Genomic DNA, 13,719 nt, shown 5'->3' on the forward strand with positions numbered 1-13,719 from the left:
CATTCAGGAGCGGCTGGTTGTCGACAGGGGAGTCGGTAACCGGGGCCTCTCCTACTAGGGAGTCTACCCTGTAGGGGTCTTCCTCCTCCTCATCTTGATCCTTATCCCCATAGTAGCCTGTCCCAGTTTGTTCCTCCACCATGCCCAAATCTGGATCCTCAACAAAGGATGTCTCTCCCTGGTAATGAGAGTAGGGCTGGACATAGAAGGGGTCTGAAGACCCTGTTGGTGTCTCAAAGTGGGACCTTGTACTTGGAGGTATAGGATCCTTAGAGCCAGAGGGTGCTGACCCGTCGGGAGTATAAGCAATAAAGTGCTCTGGGTTTTGTGCATAAAAATCTGCCAAAGATGACATTCTTGACATTACCCTATCTATGTCAACACTGGTCCATTCTCTGGAACTGGGAATGACCCTTTCTGGGAGTTTTTCAAATTTATCCTGACTAGACTTGGTAGCCTGTGCAGGGGTTTTGGTGTGATCAGAAGACCTGGACTTGTCTCTGTTTTTGAGGAGTGGAGTGTTCTATGGGCTTGGAAGTGGGTAGAGACTGCTTCATTTGTTGTTTCCCTCCCTCCCCGTGACTGGAGGAGTGTTTCCAGTGTGTTTTAGGGCCCTCTGAGCTTTTCGACACCTGGCGTCGAGGGTCTTGACCCTATCCTTCGAGCGTGGAGGTAGGAGTTCGGGATCTGTAGTAATTCGGTCTGCGGGATCTGTAGTAATTCGGTCTGCGGGTGCCGACTCTTGAGTGCGGCCTGAGGGTGGAAGTCGGCTTCGTCTTCCGACGATCGGGCTTCCGTGAACTTAGGGAGCGAGGCACTCTTGGCAATAGTGGATGTTTGCCTGGCGTCGTGCAGCGATCTAGATCGAGAGCGCCCAGAGGACGCCGATTCGGACAGTTCTCTACGTGCCTCTTTCCGAGAACTCGACGTGCGCGTCGAGTCTCGGTTGGACTTTATGTGCTTTGTGGAAGTGTCATGGGAAGCGCACGGGTCGCCGGGGGTGTTCCTCATAGCCGGCCTGTCGGTCGACCTTCCAAGGTCAGGGACTTGCACTCGGCTGTCTTTCGACGCCATAAAGCCCTCGCCGTCCGAAAGTATGGCGTCGCTGCCATCGCTGAAGGCACCCTCCGCTGCCATGGCCCCTTGACGCCTGGCGTGGTGGGCCCAACGCTTGATTGAACGGTCCTTAAGTGTTTTAGGCTTAAACCTACTACAGGCTCTGCAATTTGCCTCGGGGTGGTCCCTCGGAAAGCAGAGGTTGCACGTGGCGTGCCTGTCGACCCAAGGGTATTTGCGATTGCACTTGGGGCAGAATTGGAAAGGGGTACCCTCCATACGCACCTTGTGGCAGCGGGCTGGTAAATGTAGGAATATATAAGTATCTATATATTACAAAAGTGTAGAGTATGACCACCCCCCACTCTCCCTACTTGCATGGCCGAGGCCAGCGGCCCAGGCCCGGGCCGAGACGGAAGCCTCGAGGCCCAAATCCGTCGTGCAGTCGACGGTCAAAATCCTCTCCGACCCAGCGTAGAGTATAGAAATTCGGTATCTCGACGTTGGGGTCGAGAAAGGGGTAAAATTATCAATATTTTGCAAAATTATGGCTTAGGCCAGGGAACTCCGCGAAATGCTTACGACCAGTATGGCGGGAAAAAACAATCTGAGGGTCCTAGACGCGCGAGGGATCATGGGTACAGGGGACGTCACACTAGGGATAGTATTACTGGCACGCCCTGAGTCGACGCCCATTTTCGAGTTTCGAAAAACAAACTAATACTCCGCAGCTTCCACTAGATGTCGGCCTATGCACAGTATGTGATCTAGTAATTGGTACAATTTAATATTACAATATCATTTTTGGACCATTGCTTTCCAAATGTAAAGACTTCAGCAATACAAAATCTGATTTAAACGGCTACAATAAAGTCTTACCTGCAGGCAGCTCTCGAAAGCGCAAGTACTCCATGGAACGCGTCGTTACCAAGGGCTTTTGTGGATAGTACAACACATGGGCCAGTGTGTCCATACGAACATGAAAGTTTGTAATATAAACACCCATGGCTTGTTTCCCCATAGCAGACTGATACGTATTCCTAGGAGACTGATTAAATAAGGGGAAAATAATGTAACATTTTGTGAAATACAAAAGCACAACCCAAAAAGACATTCATTTTGTCGGCATTCAGAGAAATGGATAACAATTAGTCGAAAAATATGTTTAACTAATTGCTTTTTGAGCAACTGCTGCACATTCGAGGTTTGTTCTTCCAGAAAAATTAAAGTCGAAAACATTCTAGATACAACATCATGGTATCAAGAAATGACCTAAAAGTTAAAATATTAAAACGAAAAGGTAATATTAAGAACACACCTGGTTGTGATCAGGAAAGGGTATGATAGAGGCACATACGCCAAGAATCATGGATGGGTGAATCTCGCAATGAGTGTACGTTGAGCAGTATGCCACGCCCTTCTCCTGCAAGTCATCTGGAGTCATTGCCAGCATTACAGTTTCTTCTTCTAGTGTATCAATGTATTCAACCACACCACTAGCCACTAAATCCTGCCAACTAAAACAAAAAACATCTTAGGAAATGCACACGGAGCATTAAAGATAATCAAGTACACACAAATAGACAGTTAAACATAAATCTGAATATGTAGTTCCATTTGTTAGGCTAGATTCTCTCAGCCCTGTTTTCAGTGTTTAAGAGTATTAACCCAATGGAAAGACCGGATTCCAAACTAAAGGCAGACCCACACTTATGGGCAGCCGTGGCAGAGAATGAAGGCTTTAGACTCAAGGAGGAGAAGGCTGGTGGGGAGGTAGATTAGGGTCCAATAATATATTTATTATCGTTCACATGACAGTACTAATCTGTGATTGTTATACGCTTGGTGAGTAAATAAAACGCCCAATATATCATTGTATTTTTTAACTTGCCCATCTTACTGGAATTACTGGTGTTGCTCTGTGTGGACTCATTGTAGCCCTAGACCACTCCGTCACGCCCTCCTGAGTCAAGCCTTTCCACTTTGCTACCTACCTTTATTGGGCTTGGCTAGATTTCAGTGTCCACCCGTTCACCATAAGAGGCTCCCCCCCCCCCCCCAAAATCCACCCCAGAGTTCTCTTGGGAAATCCATCTCGTTAATATGGATTTCTAAAATCGCCCTTGTGGGATGATTTTGGGAGGCCACCCTATTATGGTGACCAAGGAAGAGACACAAGGTTGGCCAAAACCTAATCAAGGTAAGGTAGCAGAGCAGTCAAGGCTTCATCTCGGGAACAGTGTGAGAATGGGTCTAGGGTTACAAAGAGTTCATACAGAACACTAGCAATTCCTGTTAGGCAGGCAATTATAGAACTGCAATGATATGCATTCAGTTTACACACTAATCATAAAAATCACAGGTATCAAACAAATCATAAAACATACATATTCAACATTAGGAGAAAAAGACTTGCATATTAATCCGTTAGCAGTGCAATATAGGTGAGTAGTCAAATGCATAGACTAGAAGCAGAACTCTTTAGACTCAACATAGACTCCTTCCCTTATGCTTAGAAAGTCCAACCCCAAGATGTTTTGGTACCTTGTGACCAAAGGGCCCCAGTTCCAAAGTACATATTGTTAGGGAGATTTATCATTGGTGTGCTTCATCCCCTCTCCTAGTGAGACTCCCAGCACTTTTTGCAGGACTTCTGGACCTTTTTCTTCCAACCCTGAATGGGTGGAGCCTTTTTGCACTCATTCATTCTTGTGGGCTCTGTCTTTAGGAACTGTATTCTTTGTATTCTACCTGTACTATGGAGTCCGTCTTCTCCATAGCTCTTAAAGGCATCTGTGTTTTACTACTGCAGCACACAACTCCTTATGGACAGTGTTGCTGGGGACTCTTCGGGTCCTCCAAGATTATTTTTCAATATCCTCAAGTAACTACAGTTCTTAAGGATAGAGTATCTCTCCCAAAAACTCTTGTCTGAGAGATTGGCACACACCACCTTCAGTGAAGTACTAAAGGGATATTTAGTATCCCCTTCTCTCTGCTCCTGTGACTTTGCAGTCACCTAGACCATCACCTAGTTATGGCTGGAGGCAGTGGATGTGTTCTACCAACTATTGTCTATTTTCTATATTGCACGCTATGTCCACAGCCTCGGCAGTGCACAATAAGGGCACCCAAGTACCAACTGGGAGGGGGAGGTCTGTCAGGGTTTTGCCTTTGGCGAGAAACAGTAGGTATCCCAGCCTAGGCACCAGAATGCCTGTGCAGGCAAAAGAGGAGAAGAGTCTTCCAACCCCTGTCCTTTGTCTGCGAGAGTGCCTGAATAGGTCCAGCTCCCACAGGGGGTCTGTGGCTGTCCCGATTGCACAGCCAAACACCCCTTTCTGTAAAATGCAGAGAGATTGCAGGAGTGTGTGCTGGAATTGTATAAAAGGTGGGGGTTCTGGAGTGTAAAGCAAGTCAACCACAGGAAACAAGTAACCTTAGAAGACAAGAGACGCCTGCAGACCCTTTGCAAGACCGTGAAGCGACCACTGCTGTTCTGACCCCATTTTCTATGCAACAGAGGAGCTCTGAAGAGGACACCAGTGTTAGGCAGACTTTGTATGCAGTACCCTCTGGGACCACTACACACAAACCTGACTGCAGGTATAGGCAACCCCAACCTTTGATAAAAGCTTGTACTACACAGATTTGGTAGCGTGTTGAGCAGCCGGGACTATCTCAAGAGGGGAAATGTAAGCTGTAGTGGAGATCCACAACGTTTCAGTTACAGGTATTCAAGTAAACTCATACACAAGGTTTCTTGCATAAACAATTAATCTATTTATCAGTTATAAAGCATTCTTCAGAAGGGAGTGAAAGAATAGTAACACACAAATACACTTCAATACTGTACACTTAGTTTCTGAATCAGTATAGACCTTTTTGGGATGCCCATGGACAACCAACACCCACAGGTGACTTCAATAACAAGAGTGCTGGGAACATTACTATCTTACTGTTGGCATTCAGAATTCTCTTAAAAGTTGGTAAATGGCAAAGGTTATTGGAACAACAAGAGACCACAAATATTCTTAAGCAGGCAAGTACTTTTAGATTTTCCTACAAGAGTCTCAGTTCAATAGGCTAAGCCAAAGTCAATGGGCAAAAGTCTTGTATAGGATGAAGCACTTCAGGTAAGTAAATGGAAAAGTCTTTGCACAGGTTCTTAGGAGTCTGATGAAAAGAAACAAATGTAGGGCCACATTTACATTATATTGTCCAGCTGATGAGGCTTGTGAGTTGTAGACGTTACAAGCACTCTACAGTGAGAGGTAAGTTCTCTCAGACTTTTTACAGTACCTTTAAAGATGAAGAAAAGATGCAGCAGATGACTTCTGTTCCTGTGCAGTTCTGCAGGTCTCACTGTTCCTGGGCCTCAGTCGTGGGGAAAAGAGGGAGGAGGGGGAGGGACTCCTTCCATGCACTGGGAGGTCAAAACTTGCAACCGGCAGACTTTACTTTCAGTGGCTGTTCAGTGTTTCAGCTCCTCACGTCTACCGCAAATAGCAACACTGATTCCTGGCTGTCAAAATGGACTTTCTTTGCTTCTGGGGTCCCGCACTCTGTTGAGGGGGCTCAGGCTCGGTCAGTCCTGCTTCCTGGGAGTCCGGAGGATCTTTCAAAAGCTCTAGGCCAGCTTAAAAGCAACACACACAATCTGGTGTCCCTCTCCCTGGCTATACGGTTTCCAGCAGCAACTCTCTGGAAATTCAACCAACTTCGAGATGAATGTCCATGTGGCTTACTTTGGAGTTGATTGGTCCCACCAACTCAAGGGCAGAAGTCGTCCTTGCAGGGGCTTCAATGTCGATGCGAACTTGGCATTTTGGCACTGCAGGAGGGCTTCACTGGGCAAACCAAAGGTCCAGGAGTTGCAGTAAGCGTCCTCTTCAAGTTTTTCGTCGGATCCTTCGTAGAGTGGTCAAGACTGCCTACCAAGCCAAAGGACTCGCCTTTTATTCAGTTCTCCCCCATTTATTCCAGCCTAGCTGTCAATCACTCAGCAGTGTGGTTGTCCTTGCGGGACAGTCAGCCAGCCAATCATCACAGAGTGCATTTGGATCTCCTAGGAGACTAAGCACAGGGAGTTTCGGGCACCTCCCTCACTTCCTGCCTACCCCAGACACCCTGGAGCCAGAGGTGAGTTTCACTCCTGAACCCCGCCAAAGGCAAAATTAACAAAGACCAAACCTGGTTTGGCACGCAGCGAAAATCTTAAGGAACTTTCCACAAAGAAATGTCGAAAAAAGAAGACCGAGAGCGGTTTTAACAAAGGGGGCTCAGACGCCATCTTGGAAAACATGGCTCCCACAATTTAAATTTACCGGAGCTACGAATAGTTTGCGGTCGGGAAATATGCTAGTTCATTGTACAACCACTGCCACCAGCCATTCTGAGAGGAAAGGGTAGCATTTGACTGCTATTGACTGCTACATGAGTATCTAGACACAGGGGATACTAAGTAACCGCTCCAGCACAAAGACTAGTAAAGTCAATTTCACTTTACTTACGCTGGGAAACAGTAAATGCACTCTGTGGTGATTGGCTGGCTGACTGTCCGGCAAGGACAGCCACCTTGCTGGGTGAGTGACAGCTAGGCTGGAATGAATAGGAGAGAACTGAATTAAAGTCGAGTCTCTTGGTTTGGAAGGCAGACGACCACTGGACGAAGGAACCGAAGAATAGCTTGAAGAGGACGGCTGCTGCAACTCCTGGACCGTTGGTTTGCCCGGTGAAGCCCTGCTGCAGGTCTGAATCGCCAAGTTTGCATCGACAGAGAAGCCTTGCAAAGGACTTCTCCCTTTGAGTTGGTGGGACCAATCCACTCCAAAGCCAGCCACTTGGACACCCATCTCACAACTGGTTGAATTTCCTCAAAGTTGCTGCAGGAAACCATACGACCAGGGAGAGGGACACCAGTTTGTGTGCGTTGCTTACAGCCACCGGAATTGAAGTTTGCCAGTTGCAAGCTTTTTGACCAGTCCCAGTGCAGGAGTCCCCCGACGTCCTCCCTCTTGTCCACACGACTGAGGCCCAGGAACAGCGAGATCTGCAGGAACTGCCAGGAACAGAAGTCAGATGCCTATTTTTCTTCATTGTAGGTTACTGTGAAACAAGACAGAACTTACCTCTCGCAGTGAAAGTGCTTGAAACTTTTGCAACTCGCAGGCTTGTGACCCAAAATCTGATTCTTTTTACAAACTACTTCTGAGAACTTGTGCAGAGACTTTACATGTTTACTAACCAGAACCGCTTTATCCTATCCAAGACTTTAGCCCATTGACTTTGGCCTAGCCTATTGAATTGACTTCTGGTGAACTCAAAAGTATTTGCACCGTCTAAGAATAATTGAAGTCTTTTTATGTTCCGATTACTTTTCAAAGAGGAGTAAAAGGCAAAAGTTATTAAGTATATTTGTGTGTTATTATATAATTGCCTCCTTCTAATGAATGTTTTAGAACTGACTGATTAATAAGTATTTATCCAAGAAACCTTGAGTGCAAGAGTTTATTTGAACACCTGTGATTGTAGACCTCTGTGTAACATCATTACTGCTCACATTCCCCTCGAGATAAGCCTGGCTGCTCATCCTTGCTACCTAAACTGTGTAGCACAGACTTATACCAAATTTTGGTTTGCTTACACCTGTAGTCCTAGTTGTGTGTAGTGTTCCCAAAGGGTACGGCATACAAACTTTGCATAACAGCCTCAAGGAAAACCTTGCCTAGCGCCTTCTCCGTTGATCCCTGCTGAAAAGTCCCTTCCAAGGTCTGGTTTAAGTCACCACGACAAGGAATCCACTGACCAGGTTTTTGGCTGCAGATCCTGAAGTCCTCCTGCTCCAAATGTTCTTGAAATGCTGAGGTGCTGTGTTGGCTTGGGTATGTACTTACCTGAAGTCTCTTGTGATTCCTGTGTAGTTGTGGGGTGTTTTGTGATTGGGAGGCCTCTCGTCCAGTGCACCCAGTCCAACTGCTAGAATCCTGCTAGGGTTTCTACCTGCCCCTCTGATAGCCGCTTGATAAAGTATATGGGTTTTACTTACCTTGAGTTCGCTGTGTGCCATCCAAAAATAACTTACAGGCATTATTGCTCATCTCAATCTGTGTTTCACTGATCTCAAAAGCAGCTGTAATTTAATATTACATCCTTAGGTTTTACTCACCTAGTATAACTTATCACAAAAGTAGTTATAGGTTTTTACTGTACCTTGACTAAGTGTTCCACTATTCACAAAACATATACTGTCCAGTTGACTGATTAAGTGATTTGTTGCTGAGCATCATGGTTCAACTGGTAGGGTCTACTGCCCTTGAATTACTGAATGCAACTGAAAGTAACCATTGGTTTTTACTCCAAGAATACGCGTGACCTATACTAAATGTTTATGAAAAGGATTTACTTCCCTAGAACTACTGTTAGGTGTTCCAAATTATGCTTTGTCTGTGTACCTTCAAGCACAGTGTGCTTTTATAATGGCGATTACATATAATGTGTGATAGTACTTATTTCCCCCCAAGATTTATCTGGGCCTACAAGTATTTAAATAAACCATTAATTTTTACAATACATAGTGTTTCAGTGTTTCTTTGGACCATTTGTATTTTAATTTCATTTGTACTGATTCTACAGCCCTCTCTCCCTCCTAAAATAAGACTGTCGGCTCTGTCTACATTACCAAGAACTCAGGTGGTACAGCCTTATACTAAGAGTGGAGTCTTGTACTGCCTCAGTTGAATGGTTTTACTAAACCCCAAGTTGGACTTCAGAAAAACTGTGCTAACAGAGTGCACATAGAAGTGTACAGGGCAACCCCCCACTTACCTGACCTAACACGGGAGAGAGCCCAACCAAGATGGCCGTGAGCCTTTGAGCTCTCTGCACCTACAACAATCCGTTCAAGAACCTGTCGCCACCTGGCCCACAGTGAAGCTGTAAATAAGCGACACGTTGACCTGGGGTCCCAGGCACACCCTGTTCAAATCCAGAGTCACCGGGACCCTGCAGTGCAAAGCATCAGGCGAGAGAAGGGGAGCCCCCTGACTGTGCGAGGCCCTGTGTGAATGAGCTGAGCAAAGCAACATGCGGCACTAGAGGAGCAGAACCAGAAAGCAGTCATGGGCGCTCGACAGTCAGCGTGAACTAGCCAGAGTCATGTGGCGCACTGTGGAACCCCGACAGAGAACCCCGCCGGAGCATCAGCAGGACCGGGCACCGATAGTAAAACTCGGCAGAGCTCTGCTGTGCAAAGACCACCACCACCTGGTGCTGCAGAGGAAGCAGGACACGGACAGCTGCAGGGCAGTGACGGCGCAAGAGGTACGGCTCACACTGCATTACACGGCCACCCTCCTTCCTGCCCTCCTGACCCCAGTAGTTGCTCCCCACGACAGGCCGACAAAGCAGGGAGTTGCTGGAGTTACTCCCGCTCGTTGCGAGGGGGAGCGGAAACCCAGGAGTATCGCGGGAGGGGCAGACCACCCGCAAAGGAGCCGAACAACCGTACGGACAGAGCACCGCATTCAGTGAAGTAGAAGCCCTCTGTTAGGGAGAACTCTCAGAAATGTGCTAATACCCTCCACCTTAGAGACCTCCAGCAACTTTGCTGGATTTTTGAGGACTTGTTTTCCCCCCCCCGGGAGAGAGTGAGCCTTCCCCCCCCCCCCCCCCCATGTATTTTGATGTACGTTTTACTCTTGTGCTCTTTGGCTAAGGAGTTTTGGATAACTCCATAGGCATCATCTGTTTATGTGGGTTACACAGCACCCTCAGTGCAGTAACACAGCGAAGCTTTTCAAGCTGCCCCAAGGTTTAAATACCTTCTCTGGGATCAACTACTGTTTCCCAGAGAATGTAAAGTTAAATTGACTTTACTAGTCTTTAAATTCCTAGAACCAGCACACCCTATCTTCCTATAGATTGCTGGAGGGGTTACTTAGTATCCCCTATGTCTAAACACTGTTGTAGCTGTCAAAAGCTACCCTTTCCTATTGAAATGGCGGGTGGCATTGGTTTTATAACGAACTACCATGATTTTTCCCGACCGTGAACACCGGTGGCTATAAACCAGGGCTGCCTTGTTTTTCAATATGGCACCCAAGACCCCTCTAAAAACAGACTTCTGTCATCTTTTTTTCACTGTTGCTTTGTGGAAAGGTCCTTCTGGTGTTTAACTCTGCGCGCCAAACCAGGTTTGGTGCCTTTGTTCGAGAGCCTTTGGCAGGGTTCAGGACTGAAGTCTGCCCATGTCGTCCGAGTGTCTGGTGTGGGCAGGAAGTGAGGTGCCCGAAACTCCCCATGCTTGGTCTCCTAGGAGACACAAATGTACTCTGGCATGATCCGGCAAGGACAGCCACCCTGCTGGGTGAGTGACAGCTAGGCTGGAATGAATGGGAGAAAACCGTTTAAAAGGTGAGTCTCCAGGACTGGAAGGCAGAGTTGACCACTGGAACGAAAGAACCGAAGACTAGCTGGAAGAGGACGGCTGCTGCAATCAATGGACCGTTCGTTTGCCCGGTGAAGCCCTGCTGCACCTCCGAATCACCAGATCTCCATTCGTCAGAGCTCCTTCAAGGACGGCTTCTCCCTTTGAGTTGCTGGGACCAATCAACTCAGCAAATGCCTGGATACCATTCTCGGAGCCGTTTAAGGTTAACCAGGGAGAAGGACACAAGTTTGTGTTTGGAAGCCACAGCTACGTGAGCTGAAGTGACACCATTTTGTTTGCTCAGACGACGATCCTGTGCAGTGCCGAAGTCCCCCAATGTCCGCCCTCTTGTCCACACGACTGAGGCTCGGGAACAGAGAGATCGTCAGGAACTGCCAGGAACCAACGTCTTAGCTACATTTTTTTTTTTTGCTTGACCTTTAAAAATGGTACTGTCCCATCCGGTTCAGAGATCCCAAGTCTCGCAGTGAAAGTTTGTGGAACTTTCCCAACTTGCAGGCCTACTCAGCTTGTGACCCATCACATCACTTGCTTGCTTTCATCTAAACTACTTCTAAAAACCTTTACAAAGACTTCTCCATCTGTACCAGAACTGTGCTGTCCTATGCAAGAACTCTAGACTATTGACTTTAGCCTGGCCTATTGTATTCAACTGACCCTTCTGGTACATTGAACCTTTACATTACCTGAAAGAAGTGTTTTCTAACCCCTTGGACAAACCTCTGCCTTCCTATTCCTATTTAAAAGTACTGAAGTGCCATTTGGCTTGTTTTTCAGGGGAGCTCCAACTGCCCCTACAACTTAGAAATCAACTCAGTATACTACAGCACCAAACTACTACTGGATGTTTTCCAAATGACTGTGTAAATAAATGTTTAAGTATTTTTTACCAAGAAACCCTGAATGTAAGTGTCTACTTGAACCACTGATTGTGATACTTCTATGCAACTTCTACTGCTCACATTCCCTCTTGAGATAAGCCCGACTGCTCAGCTCGCTACCAAAAGTGTGTGGTACAGATTTATACCAAAGGTTGGTTTTTGCTTACACTTTTAGTCCTAATTGTGTGTGGTGTTCCCAGAGGAAACTGCCTGCAATTCTGCCTAACTGTGGTGTACAGCGTTGAGGATAAAGTATAGTTGTTACATTGAGTGTACTACTCTTACCTTTGTTCAAAATAACCTTCACAAGGCTAAGCTCCACTAGAGAATCAATTGTTTTATAATGCCTAATATGGATACTACAAACAGGAGGCCCTAGTCACAGTAGATCAACTGAAAGATGTGTAGAGTTAGGGACCTGGCTGTTAAAAGAAAAATTAATTGAAAGATTGTTGGAACACCAAAGATTGAGAAACTGGGCTGTAACCCCCAATGTCTCACCACATGTGGATAATGAGGAGGAAAGAACAAGTTACTTGCTTACCTGGTAACGTTCTTTCGATGGGATGGTCCGACGTATTCCATATCTATGACATGTAATCACTGCAGCACAGCTGTGGTGATTACATGTCATAGATATGGAATACGTCGGAGGACCCAATCCCCTCGAAATAATGATGTAGAGTCTAACTCTAATATTATTGAAGAGGCAGATGAGTCAGAGTCGTCTCAGGATGTGAGCCCCAATGCCACTCTTTCTGCTCTTGGGCCTCAACCTTTTGCTACAGGGACCCTACCAGGTCCAGTACGGAGTCCAGAATGTGTCTCTCCTGAGAAGATGAGACTTTAGTTAGAATTCAAAAGGCTCCAAATGCAAACTGAAAAACAATCAAGAAATCAGGCTCAGAGAAATGGAATTGAATAATGCACTTGAAATGAAGAAATTGTCTCTTGAAAATGGTCCTCTCCCAGAGTCTTCTGGGTCTTCCAGTCCTAACAGGCCTTGCATGCCTAAAGAAGCTGCAAGTATGTATGAGGCGTGACTTGATATTTTTGATTGGTTGGCTGCTTTTGAGTATAACTATGGGATTCAGGGTTCCACAGGGAATCGGTTGATTCCTTGGCTTTTGTCTAGGCTCCCCCAGGTTGCAACTGATGCTCTAATGGGAGGTGGGGGAACTTGAAAGATTGGAGAATGAAAATGTAAAGCTAGCTTTAATAGCTAGATTTGGGAAAACTCCTTCCCAGTACCTCAAGAGGATTAGGACCCTCAAAAAGTATGACGGTAACCCTTGTGCTACCTGGGTGTGTGAATGTTTGAAAAACTTAGATGGTTGGGTAAAGGGCCACAGGGTTAACACCTTTGAAGGAATGAGAAATCTATTTTTGTTAGAATCTATTTTTGATGCCTGCTCTCCTGGGCTGAGACAGCATTTGGCTGACTCTGGAACTTGATCTGACTTGTGGGTTACCAACGGGGCTACTCACAAGGATTCTGGGGCAACTCAGAAGAAGGATGAGGGGAAGCAGCACAAGAAACATACAAAAGGAGAATTCTAGTACCGCCAATCCAAAAGAGGGCCCCAAACATAAGAGGGGTAAGCCACCAGGGAAACCAAATCAGGCTAGTGAAACCTCTGGTGCTAAACCAGAGGGAGGTCAGAAGAAACCCTAATTTGTCAAAACATTTGGAAAATGTTATGCTTGTGGGTCTACTGACCATGTGAAAGGGGATCCCAGATGTAAGGGTAAACCTTCAGGGATCCACACGGTCTCCTTAGCCTTCACCCCCAGAGGAAGAAGTACAAATGGCAAGTGGAAACATTCACGTACTGGCTGGAGACTGCATTGGAGTCTCTGCCAGTGTTTCTTTAGTGTCCCTGGGTCTGTGGGAACAACAGAATTTAGAGGTCTATAATTCCATCCCAGACAATACTAAAGAGTATTATAAAGACAGAGTTCTTGTCAATGGTCAGGAGACCCCTGCCATTAGAGACACTGGGGCCAGAATTTCTGTAGTGGAGGAGTCTTTTTTCAAGGTAGAGGATGTTGCTAAGGCACCCAAATACCTCACTAAGCTTGCTGGAGGCCCTGTTCAAACGCTTCCACAATTACCAGCTCTCATCCAGTGCAATGACATGACTGTAAAGATGACCCTTAGTGTACAGAGTGAAGTGCCTGGGAGAGTCCTGTTGGGGAATGACTTAAAAACTCTTGGAGTTGCATCAAGCACCCCCAGGCCTCCCAGCAAAAGGAAATCAGAGCAGACTAGGAAGGCCAGAGAGAGTACATTAGATGTCTCTCCAGGGGTGGTTGTAGAAGAAACTATAG

At 46.4% G+C, this 13,719-nt stretch overlaps 1 protein-coding gene across 2 annotated transcripts in view; it reads right to left on the bottom strand.

Moving 5' to 3' along the window:
* POLR2B (RNA polymerase II subunit B) overlaps positions 1-13,719 on the bottom strand; it is a 616,839-nt gene that overhangs the window by 309,120 nt on the left and 294,000 nt on the right. For both annotated transcript variants that reach the window (XM_069626112.1, XM_069626111.1), the window contains 2 exons: positions 2,375-2,573; positions 1,936-2,104 (listed from right to left, as the gene is read on the bottom strand). In XM_069626112.1, the coding sequence (XP_069482213.1) occupies positions 1,936-2,104; positions 2,375-2,573 (368 nt within the window). The remainder of the gene's footprint in view (positions 1-1,935; positions 2,105-2,374; positions 2,574-13,719) is intronic.

The sequence above is a fragment of the Ambystoma mexicanum genome, chromosome 6p (assembly GCF_040938575.1).
Source record: "Ambystoma mexicanum isolate Mex_15411 chromosome 6p, UKY_AmexF1_1, whole genome shotgun sequence".
Lineage (NCBI taxonomy): Eukaryota > Metazoa > Chordata > Amphibia > Caudata > Ambystomatidae > Ambystoma > Ambystoma mexicanum.